At 41.6% G+C, this 11,967-nt stretch overlaps 1 protein-coding gene across 1 annotated transcript; it reads right to left on the reverse strand.

The window, feature by feature from the left end:
• Positions 1 to 2,370: 2,370 nt before the first annotated feature.
• Positions 2,371 to 5,737, reverse strand: Drd1 (dopamine receptor D1). Its single transcript, XM_005376361.1, has 2 exons — positions 5,655 to 5,737; positions 2,371 to 4,655 (listed from the first exon to the last, which is right to left on the reverse strand). The coding sequence occupies exon 2, from the start codon at positions 4,157 to 4,159 to the stop codon at positions 2,822 to 2,824; it is 1,338 nt and encodes a 445-aa protein (XP_005376418.1). The 5' UTR covers positions 4,160 to 4,655; positions 5,655 to 5,737; the 3' UTR covers positions 2,371 to 2,821.
• Positions 5,738 to 11,967: the final 6,230 nt, after the last annotated feature.

The raw sequence follows: 11,967 nt of genomic DNA on the forward strand, positions 1-11,967 counted from the left end.
CATATATTTGGCATTATTAAGATTCATCACCACAGTTAAAAATAAAATGAAAGTCATATTGTAATTTTGTTTTACAGTTACAAATTAACTCAGCTGAAAGATTCTTTCAGTAAAATTAACATTTCATAACATTTTATCAATCCAACATACCAGGAGCTCAAAGTATATTCTCATTTAAAAAGTATTGAGTTGTAAAATTATTTAATATCATTTCTAACATATTATTTACTTTTCACTCTTTTGTCAGTAGAAAAGAAAATTAGTAAAAGAAGGCTTTTGTGTCATGTATCATCAGTTAGACAGTGACAACTCTGCCTGAGCATTGTAGCTTTTGTTGCTAAGCTTCTGATTTAAGAATAAAATTAAACTTTAAAAAGTAAAGATATCCAGAAATTTATGAAGCAGAAAAAAGGCAACATGTTTTATGGGTACTCATTCTAGATATGTTCATTACATGCTGAAGTCTAGGGAAGATAAATAGGGAATCTAAAAAGACACCATCTGCTGTGTGATCAACTTAACCCTTTATTTCAATATCACCTGCTGTTGAGCCCTTCTTCCCCAGGATGAAAAAAAAAATGACTAGCATATTAATGAACTAAGTAGCAGTTTTAGTAGGACCTGAGAATATGCTCCGTTTGACAATTTGATAAGCCTAGAATTGCAACCTGTTATTCGCTCCAGAAAAAAAAAAAAATCTGTTATAATTTACATTTAAAATGAATACCACATGTACAGTGGTTGCTATCATCCAGGAGTTCATAGCAATCCCATAGCAAACCACAGTCTTTTCTGAATTTTTTGTTTTATTTACTTTGGAATAAAAGACCAATTTTTCAGAAAGCTATCAAATCTGAAAATTTTAAAGTAGAGTAATTCCTTAAGTGAAGAAAAGTTTCTTCAAAAATAAAAATAAGACAAAAGAAAAAGAGATTATATATCCCAAATCAGAAAACATTTTCTACTTAAACATTCAAAGATAACACATGGCATAAACAAGAGGAGAATTTTTTAGTTTTTTTTTAAAGCAACGTATAGCTAAAAATCCTCTTGTTTTCTTCTTTGTACACCTGAGATATTCCAGCTTTTAAAATTTATAAATTACATTTAACAAATGCAACACAACTCATTCAGGGTTGATTTGAGTTCACAAAATAATTTTATTATATGTAAGAAAGCATACAAGCAAAAAAATTAAGAAAACATTCACAATACATATTTAACACAGACCTGATCCAGAAAATATTCTTCAGTAGATTTTTGTTCTATTTACCAATTTTATCTACTTGTTAAGTCAATTGCTTATCAAGAATACTACCTTGTAAACATGAAAAAAAAAAAAAAAAAACCTCTGTTAAAACACCCCACATGAGTTAGTATCTGAAAAGGGAGGCTGATGGTACTTTTTACAGTTCACACTATGACATGAGAACCTGATTCCAAAGCACAGAGAAAACATTTGTCAGAGAGATGCTGATGGCTCTGGGGTGCTTAACACACCCAAAGAGAATGGGGTCTCCCATTCCTTCCATCAACAAAAGTAATGTACCTTCTTTGAGGCTATCGAGGCACTATTCATTAGTTAGCATACCATTAACATTTAAAGACCTTTTTTTAAAGTCAGTTCTACGTTCAGGTGAAAGCACTACAAAATTAGCCCCAGTGAGTGGCTTGGTTTGACCTGGGAAAACAAAGACACAGGATTTGAGCCTTGTCCATCAGTGGGGCCGCTGTGACCCCAGAATTAAGGAAACTCACTGTCCTTGCTGCCTGTCTCTATCCAGGACAGCCATTTGTTTGGTTCAGAAAAGCTATCTGAAGCATGAAATGAGAAAAGACGGAAGGGCCAATTATTTTACATAAATACAAAGTGGCACATACTTTTCCTTACCACCTAAGATTGTAAATGCAAAGTTGTGTTCTTCTTAAACTAGATTTTATATAAGATATTTACAGAACTGCAAATTCTCCTGGGAAAAGACTTTGCCATTTAGAACATTTAGAACACAATAGTAGCTATGCCTTTTTTTTTTTTTTCATTTTTCAAAATCATTTTAGAGGGAGAAAAGCATTCACAGCATTTGTCAATTCTCACCTGGTGTTTATTAATGCCATTGCATTTTAAGAAATCGTTACAATTTCATTTCCTGTCAGTCTTTTCTGTATTTCTAGAAGTTATTCATGAACATTTAGAATCAGAGTCTGTGTGTTTGTTTCATCGGCTTATAAAGTGCTAGTTCGATGGACAGCTCAATCTCAGATAACTCATTTTTTATCCTATTAAATATGATAAATATAGATTTCTTATGATAAATTTAAAATATACATATAATACAATAAATAAATAAAATCAATATCAATAAAGCATCTCTCAATTCTGAAAAAAAAATCCCACTCCTACTGTAAGGCTCAATTTTTTTAGAAATAACTTATGAAGGCATGCACCTACCTTTACAATCTGAAAACTTTGCTCGGAACAGTTTTAGCACCTGTTTGTATACAGCAAACTCAACCATTCTCACTTCCTTTCCAGAAAGGTTTGACTTTTAATTGAAGCTGTTCATAGGTCATAAGATAACAGTTTCAAAAATGATTTTGGAGCCAAAGATGTGTCCCTTGTGGCTTCCCATATGTCCCTGTTTGATGGGCTATGAATAACAGAAAATACACTGGAATGTATTTGAAAATATACTTAGTTGTCTGTTTGAAAGCAGCAGATGGCTCTCCTGACATCTCACTATCTCACCAGACCTTGATTTCTAGCAGCAAGTCCCAAAGAAATCTCCTTGAGCTTTTTGCATGCCAGGATTCATCTAGGAGTTCAGCTTGGGTGCTGTCCATTGTGTGTGATGGGTTGGATCTTCTCTAGAGAGACATCAGTGTCGTAATCCAATATGACTGATAGGGCCGGGGACAGCTTCTCCAGGGGTTTGGCTATTCCCCCCACCTCCTCCTTTTTCAGGTCCTCAGAGGAACCTACCGCATGTGGGATCAGGTAAACCAGATTGCATTCCTTGGAGATGGAGCCTCGTGGCTCGTGATGGCTGGAAAACACCACAGCCCCATTGTTGTTGATGCTGACTGTCTCTATGGCATTATTTGTTGTAGGGCAAAGTCTGTAACATCCTAAGAGGGTTGAAAATGCCTTCTGAAAATCAGCATTAAAGGCATAAATGATGGGGTTCAAGGAAGAATTAGCCCACCCAAACCACACAAACACATCAAACGTGATGGAATCAATGCAGAAGGGCTGGGTCTCCCCTGACTCACAGAAGGGCACCATACAGTTCGAGATGAAGAAAGGGAGCCAACAGCATACAAACACCCCCATGATCACGGACAGAGTCTTCAAAACTTTAGTCTCTCTTTTGAAGGACATCTTAAAAGAGCTCTCTGACTGAGAACATTCGACAGGGTTCCCGTTACCTGCGGTGGTCTGGCAATTCTTGGCGTGCACAGCTGCCCTCTCCAAGGCTGAGATGCGCCGTATTTGTTTCTGGGCAATCCTGTAGATACTGGTATAGGTCACAATCATGATGGCCACTGGGATGTAAAAGCTTATTAGGGAGGATGAAATGGCATATGTCCTGCTCAGTCTGGTGTCACAGTCGTCTGCGGTCTCTTCCAGGACAGTAGCATTCCCATCAGAGGGGCTTGTGGGTTTTGCCTTGTGCCAGCTCAGCTGCACAGGGATGAAGGAGATGAGAACAGACAAAGTCCATGCTACACTGATCAGAATGAAGGCTGCCTTGGGGGTCATCTTCCTCTCATATTGGAAGGGGCTGGAGATAGCCCAATACCTGTCCACGCTGATCACACAGAGGTTAAGGATGGATGCGGTGGAGCACATGATGTCAAAGGCTACCCAAATGTTACAGAAGGACCCGAAGGGCCAAAAGCCAGCAATCTCAGCCACAGCTTTCCAGGGCATGACCAAGACAGCCACCAGGAGATCTGACACAGCTAAGGAAATGACGAAGAAGTTGGTCACCTTAGACCGCAGGTGTCGGAACCTGATGACAGCAGCACAGACCAGGGTGTTCCCCAGCAGAGTAGACAGGATCAGCAGTGACAGGAAACAGGCTGTAAGGATGCGGAAGGAGAAGTCCCTCTCCACGACCAGACCAGCCTCATCCATACTGGAGGTGTTCAGAGTCATCTTCCAGAAGGAATGCACATCAGGGCTTAATGCCCCTCAAGTAGGAAGCAAGGATAGGAGGTCAATCCGACTTCCGGGAGGGTTCTCGGGCAGCCCAGGCCCAGCCCCAGCTGCTCCCTAGGGTAGAGGACCTCACCAGCATTCCCTCGGGGGATGGCAAGCGTTTGTGGCAGGAGCTTCCCCTTGGCAATCGGCGTCAGCCCTGGGCAAGGTCTCTTTTGCTTTTTACGGTCGTCTTCCGACTCCCTTCCTCCAGGTCACTGGCACCGGTACCAGCTCATCCTAGATTCCCTCAAGGAAAATGCTGGCTGTTTAGTATATACTAAGTCTTCAACCCCGAGACACCCAGGCCTCTGCCTTGCCAGTCAATCGCAGTCACATTTCAGGGTCGTTGCCTCTAGGGTGATGACAGGGAATTTTCCCCTTCTAAGACGCAGCTGAAAACACATGTCTTGTTCCTCCAAGTCCCTGACTCTTCAGCAGCTCTCTCAGAGCCCTAGAAAGCGAAGGAAAAACACACGGTCTTTCTCTAAAACTAGAGCAGATGTAGCTTTACTCACGTCAAACTCAATCCAATCACTTGCTGGGCACGCCAGACAAGGCCACCTATCTCGCCTTGGGGTTGTCTGTCTTGGGGAGCTCGGAAAGTGGACTTTTACAGGCACCGCGGCTCCGCGATGCTCAGGAAGCCGCTCGCAGAGCCGGAGCGGGGATTAAGGAAGGAATCTCGGGTCAGGTCTCCAGAAGCTGCGTCGCCGGTCTCCTTGCTCCTTAATTGCTAGGGATTGCTCAAAACGGACAGGACCCAGGAAAAGGGGCGCAGGACTCTGGGAGCTTCCTTGGGAGATGGTACCCCCAGGACTAGTCTCTTGCTTAGCTTTGCTTCCTTCTCCTAGAGCTGCGCGTTGGGCACCCCTTGGGCGGCCTTCGCCCCCTCAGGGAGGGACACAGATCCTCCCTTCAGCACCGCCCGCTACCCCTCCGGAGCCTGTGTGGAAGCGAGGCAGAGCGCTAAGCTGGCTCGGCGAGCGCAACGACCGGCGGGTTCCCGCGGGGCACAGCCCACCTGCCCCTTCCTCTCCCCTCCCCTAAGGGCGGGCTGTGCTTGATAGGCAGAGTTCTAGGCGACAGCCACACGTGGTTCGCCCGAATGGGGCCACCAGCGGGCAAAGAGGATGGATGGGTAGACCCCAGGTGAGCGCTCGCCCTCACTGATGACCTCGCCAGTCCCTGTGTCCCTGGAGAGCTCGTAGCCGGGCTCTCGAGACAAATCCTGATGTTCAAACCTCAAGTCAACCGCCCGTACACAAAACTCCGCCCGACATCCGCCCCTTCCAGGGATCAACCCTAAGCCCTCCCCAGAGCCCAAGGTCAGAGAAGACCCTGTCCACTCCCACGCGCACCGAGCAGCAGGTTAGCTGGCCCGCGTCCCACCCGCGCCGCCTCCAAGTGTCCCCAACTAGGACAAGTCGTGCCCTCGGGCGCCCGTGCTCACCGTTCCCGAGGAGGGCGCGGCGCTGCCGGCGGGAGTCTCTCCACCCAGCAGGGGCTCACTGCGCGCTCTGCCCTGCGTCCCGTGCTGCAGTCAGCGTCGGAGTGCAGCGGGTGCCCTGCGCCCCGCGAGCGTCCCAGCCAGAACACACCCGCCGCGGGCCCGGGGCGCCCTCTGCCGGCACCTGCGGCTTCCGGAACCCGGCTGTGCCTCGCAGGTACCAACCTCCCTAGCATGGGCTCAGGCTTCAAGGGGCCCCCTCCTTGGGCACTCTTCTCTGTCCACGACTGCCAGAATCTGGGGAAGGGAAAGCCGAGTCTTCCTCCCTGAGTACTTTTCTGCCTGAAATACCCCTAAAACCTGACAAGGTTGGAACGCTTTTTTGCTGGCACACCATTAACAGAACCACTGTTCCTCCTGTGTGTTCACTGCATGCCAAGCGCTGGGGCAACAGGGTAAGCAAGACACAATTTGTACTCTCAGGTTATACAGGGGCCTGATGTCTACGGAGCAGCCGCTGTGTGCCAGGCACAGACCTGATGACATTCATCTCCTCGTAATGCCCCTTCCTCAGAGGCCTGCTCCTGTCTACCCCCGTGGGGAAAATGAGGCTCGCAAACGTGTGGAGCCCGCCCAGAGTCGACAACTAATGAGGGACCGAGCTGGCTGCTGTTTGTGTGTTCTTTCAACTTACCACATCTAGTTCCAGAGCCCAAAATCTAATTACCTATCGGGCTGAAACGGAGGGAAGAGCAAGATGGAGACAGGAATGCCTACAGAGGGTCCCCAACTTTCCGCAGGTGCCCCGAGGAATGACGCAGGGTAGACTGCACTAATGGTGCAAAAATGTTGACAACATGACTCCTTTCTGCAGCCGCATGAAAGTGGAAAGCAAATAAGCACAGGGTTTGAAAGTCTCCCTGCCTGGATTCTGTCCCTATCAATGGCATAACAGGGTTGTTATTAGTATTAAATGAGCTACTGGCTGCAGAAAGCTTGGCACCAACCCTAGAACCTAGTAACAAGCTTCACCTCACCCCACTCCCACTGGGAGGAACCCACAGGGGTCTTTTTCTAAAAAAATCTTATCTGCATGAGAACCATACACCACATTGAGTGTTACAATTTTCTGTATAAAAACCCTGAATCTAAGTAACAATCATATCTAATTAACCCATACAAAGTACGTTTTGGTATTAGATGAAAAGACTACCTGGTTGGTACAGACCTCCTCTCCCTTCTCCCAGTTCTGTCCTCTCACCAGTAGCCTCACCGTCACACACTGAGTGCCACAGTTAGGATACAAGACACAATTTCTACTGCACACCTGTCCCAAGAACCACATTCCTTAAGCCATGTGTAACGTGACACTTCCAGATCACTTTCCTTAAGGTACTCGCTCTCCAAATTTCTTGATACTTTATTTCATCTTTCTTTTTTACTGATAAACAAAATTAAAGGGTGTTTCCAATTCAACACTCTCATGTGAGCCTGAAGGTGTAACTCTCACAATCTGCCCATTCTGTTCTGAAATACTTCTACTGCGGTTACTCGGAAATAAACGAGGTGTAGGCGATTCAGCACCTTGGAAAGCAGCAAACCTTGAGATGTTTTCCTGTCGGATCCAAAGGGCGGCAGACCAGAAGGAGGGAACACTCCTTTGGGTACTGTATATGGGGAGGAAAAATATGTCTCCGGCACTGAAGAAGCAATCTTATCAGAACATATTAATTCTTCCAAGCTCAAGGCAGTAGAGGCTGGAGCAGAGGATGAAGCCAATTTGAGGGATAAAATTTCTAACACCCCTTGAGACCTTGCTGCCAGAGCCAACCACCCTGGAGATACCTACGTCCTCTTAAATTATAACAAGGACAATCATAATCAAATATGTGAGTCTCGGGTGGCATCACACTCACTGCAACACCAGCTCAACAGTCAAAACTACTTTATCTAATGGTAACCAAAACCTTGTTGGGAGGTAATGCTGTTCCTAATCCATTTCTTTCAAGCTGGGCAGCTGCTCAAAAAACCTCTTTCAATTCTTAAAAAGTCCTCTATATTCTTTCAGACTAGTTCATGCCAGCTTTTGTCTTTTCTTCTCTATTCATTTATCAGAGGTAATCAAATCATTATGAATCACTATTGTTGTAGTTAAGATCTATGTCTCCACCACAAGTAAATTTCTGCATTTTCAATATCAGGACATTAAATTTCTTTCTTACTTATAGCATTCAAAAAGGTCCAGAAATAGAAAATTCTAAACAGTAAAGAAGGAAGATCCAGTGAATACCTAAAGGGGTAATTTTTTGTCATCACCCAGCAGACAAGGGCTTTGGACCAGTTCCTCAGAAGTCTAGAATTCAAAGAGAGACACCTGAATTCCCTTTCCACCAGACTTAGTTAGTGGCCTTTGAGCATAATTGCTAAGGGAACAGGAAAGAGTATAATGCCACACAAACTTCAGGGTTTCACTTTACAGAGTGTGAACTTCAGAGGAGCTCAGAGTTTGACTAGAGGATTGGGTTTGTTGGTTTCGGGTGGAGTGGGTTTTGATTTTTCTCCCATGAAGAGAAGATGAAATAAAACCTTCCATTTTGTTCTATAATAATCTCCCCTAAACATCAAGAACATGAATATCAATGCAAGCAGGTATTAGCATTAGATCATGCTGGGAATGTAGACCCAAACACAAAAGCACCTTTGTTTCCCAAACTGGCATGCCTTTTAAGTGCCACTGTGATTTATGCACTGCAAGGAGAGGAAGTTTTAAATGATGCTTTTCAACAAATTTTTATTTGGGGTTTGTAAAATTCAATGAATACAGAGGGCTTCCCATCAAAGGGGAAGCTTAGTCTCACAAAAGAATAAATAAAACAACTGAACTGTCAAGTATATCAAATGATATGTGTGGGAGGCTTGAAAATTATTTAAGCTAATTTTAGACCCAAAACGACTGTATGTGATGTAAGGAAAGAGAGATAAATCTTGGCTGGCCTTGAGTAAGTAGTCAGAATGCTCATTCTAGGCTATGAATGTAACTTCTCTGAAATTCCTAATCCTGTGTTCTATTTTCCTTTCCTATAGTTATTATAAAATTTAAAAATCAACTCTTAAAAATCAAGGTATATCACTTTTGGTTGTGGGGTAGCATAACGGTTTTGAGGTTTTTTTAACATTTGTCCTTTGCTTTTTCTCTTTTTCTGTCCTGTATAGGCTTAATTGAGTAAGTTTTTTGTTTGTTTTGTTTTTTACCATGCTGAGGACCAAACTTGGGGCTTCTCACATGCGAGGCAGACACTCTATTACTGACTACATCTTCAGTTCCTGGGTAGTTTTTGTATTTCCATCTCTTCTCCTTTATTGGCTTATTTTTTTATAATTCTTTGTTACTTTTATGATTGCTTCAGATCATACAATTATACAATCTCTTTTTGCCACTTGCTTTTCAAAATTTTTTTCTGTTTTTTATTTTTAAAATAATAAAAGAATTTTTAAAAACATTAGAAATGACACAAAGTTTCAATAGGCAAAATGATAGGAATTCAGCAATGGTTGTTATATTGCATATTGTTGTCTTCAAATTAGTTGTTCAGATTACCAGATATAAGAGTGCAAAATTGGTCAAGAGCAACTAAAAAAAAGAAAAAATTTAAGCATTCACTGTTCTTTGCCTTTGTTTTAAATTTTATTTTTAGAGATAAAAGAACCAAAACATATTAACAAACACAGAGGCATAAATGAAACAACATAAAAACAATACAGAATTTCAGATGAGGTGAAAAGAAATTAACAGTGGTTGCTGTAATACATACTGTTATCTTCATATTCGTTATTCCAATAAACAAATACAAACACATAAGAATGATCAAACAATTAAGTATCAAGTGTTCCTTTCAAGAAAGCAATCAAAATTAACAGTACAATTATCCTGGTCATCTTGTATATGTATTTTCCCTTTCTTTTTTATTTTCTCCTTTCCCTCATCCCAGTTAACTTTTCTTTTCGATAGACCAGTAGAAATCAGCAGTACAATGATCCCAACTATCCTTGTATATGCATGTATATTTTCCCTTCCTTCTTGCTTTCTTTTCTCCTTTCATCCCAGTTGTTCCTCCCCTTTGAGCAGTTTCTTTCTCTTGCACGGTATCTATTGTACCTTTCAGATTTTATTTACCCTTTCAGGTTCTTACACTAGGGAGACAATACAGTGTTTACACATGTGAGTCTGATTTATTTCACTTATAAGTATGGTCTCTAGTTGCATCCATTTACCTATAAAAGCCTTGAGTTTATCTTTCTTTAGAGCTGAGTAATATTCCATTATATAAAAATACCACATCTTTTTTATCCATTCTTTAGTTGATGGGTATTTGGGTTGTTTCCATGATTTAGCTATGACAAATTGTGGTGTTATAAACACTGGTACACATATGTCACTGTGGTATGATGCTTTCAGTTCTTCTGGAAAAATACCCAAAAGGGGAAGAGCTTGGTTGAATGGGACTTCTAATCCTAGTTTACTGAGGAATCTCCAGACCAATTTCCACAGTGATTCCACCAATCTACACTCCCACCAACAGTGGAAAAGATTAGTTTTTCTCCACAGCAGCACCAGCATTTGTTATTGGTTGATTTCTTGATGATAGTCATTCTTTGTGAGGTGAGATGGAATCTCAGTGTTGTTTTAATTTGCATTTCTTGAATGACAAATGATGCTGAACATTTTTCATATATTTATTTTCCTACACCATACGATCTCTTATACATCTTTGTCAAGCCTGTCTTCAAGTGACATACAATTTTATGCGTAGTTAAGAACATTACAGTGGGACCAGGGAATTAGCTCAGGGGTGCAGGACCTGCTTGGCCAGCCTGAGATCCTGAGTTTGATTCCCAGTACCCAAAAATGAACATTACAGTGATATTTTTCCATGTCTCCTTTAACAGTCACTTTTGAGAAATTTAAGTAATAGGATGTAACCATTATATATTTACTACATGCTATTCCTCATACGTTTCCTTCTGTATAGATCCGTATTTCCACCTGCTGCTATCTTTTCACTTGAAAGACTATCATTAACATGTTTTGTAGTACTGTTCTGCTGGTGGTAGATTCTTGCAGCTTTTTTAATCTCTAAAATGTCATTTTACCTTTTTTGAAAGCTATTTTCACAAGGTATAGAATTCTAGATTGACAGATTTTTCCCTTTAAGGCTTTAAGGAATTAAACTCCTATTTCTTATTTATATTATTTCCAGTTTGAAATCTGCTATCACCATTATTATTGTCCTCTGTATCTGTTTTGTTTTTTCTCTCTTTTTGCATTTATTACTGATTTGGAACAATTTAATCAAGAAGTCCTTTAGTCTAGTTTTCTACAAACCATTAGTGTGTTTGGAATCTGCTGATTTTTTTGATTGGATAGTTTTTGTTGAATTTGGAATATTTGAGCAATTACTTCTTCAATTTTTTTTTTCTTTTTCCCTTTTCTTCTCCCCACTGTGGTCTTCAACCAGAAGGGCTTAAAGTTGGTCTACAATTCACTGATGCTTATCCTGTCCTCCTGACTTCTCTGTACTTCACTACTGATTGCTTATTAGGCTATTTCTTTGAGTTAGCTAATATTTCCTTCTGCAATGTCTAATTTGGTGCTAATCCAGTTCAGTGTATTTTATCATGCCACAGTCTGTAGTTTTCTTTTGTGAAAGCTCATTTTGTACCCTTTTTTCCATGTCCTATGTCTCTACTGGCCTCTCTGAACACATGAAATGTAATTATAACAACTATTTTAAAGTTCTTTTTGCTAAGTCTACTCTATCACTTCAGTTGAGTTTTCTGCTCACTCTTGAGTCATAATCTCTAATTCTTTTCCTGCCCTCCCCTTTTTATAGGCTACCTCTTGTGATGAATTTTATCTTGTTGGATATTACTTTGTTCATATTCTTACAAAAATTCTTGATCTTTGCACTAGGTCCTACTTAAATTACCTGAAAAGAGTTTGGTCCTTTCTGGTCTTGCTTTTAAGATTTATTAAGTAAAACCAGGGCACTTTTATTCTGGGGCTAATTTTTTTCCTGACTAAGTCAAGATTCATTTTCTGTGTACTTTACCCAAGTCCCATGATTCATGAGGTTGAGGTCTTCCAGTCCGACTGGTGGCAACAGACACTGTTCCTGGCCCTGGGTTGGTGAATGTCTGTTAGTGCTTTTTCTAACTCTTACAGCTTGTGCTTTTGAAGCTCATCCACCAGTTAGTTCTCTGGTGGATACCCAAAGGAGACAAAAGACTCTGTACTGCAGTTCACTCCCCCTCTCCC

This window comes from Chinchilla lanigera, unplaced genomic scaffold (genome assembly GCF_000276665.1).
Source record: "Chinchilla lanigera isolate Chin_1 unplaced genomic scaffold, ChiLan1.0 scaffold00007, whole genome shotgun sequence".
Taxonomy (NCBI): Eukaryota; Metazoa; Chordata; class Mammalia; order Rodentia; family Chinchillidae; genus Chinchilla; species Chinchilla lanigera.

Coding starts and splice junctions, on each gene's coding strand:
- Drd1 (XM_005376361.1), bottom strand. CDS start 4,159: ATGACTCTGAACACCTCCAGTATGGATGAGGCTGGTCTGGTCGTGGAG.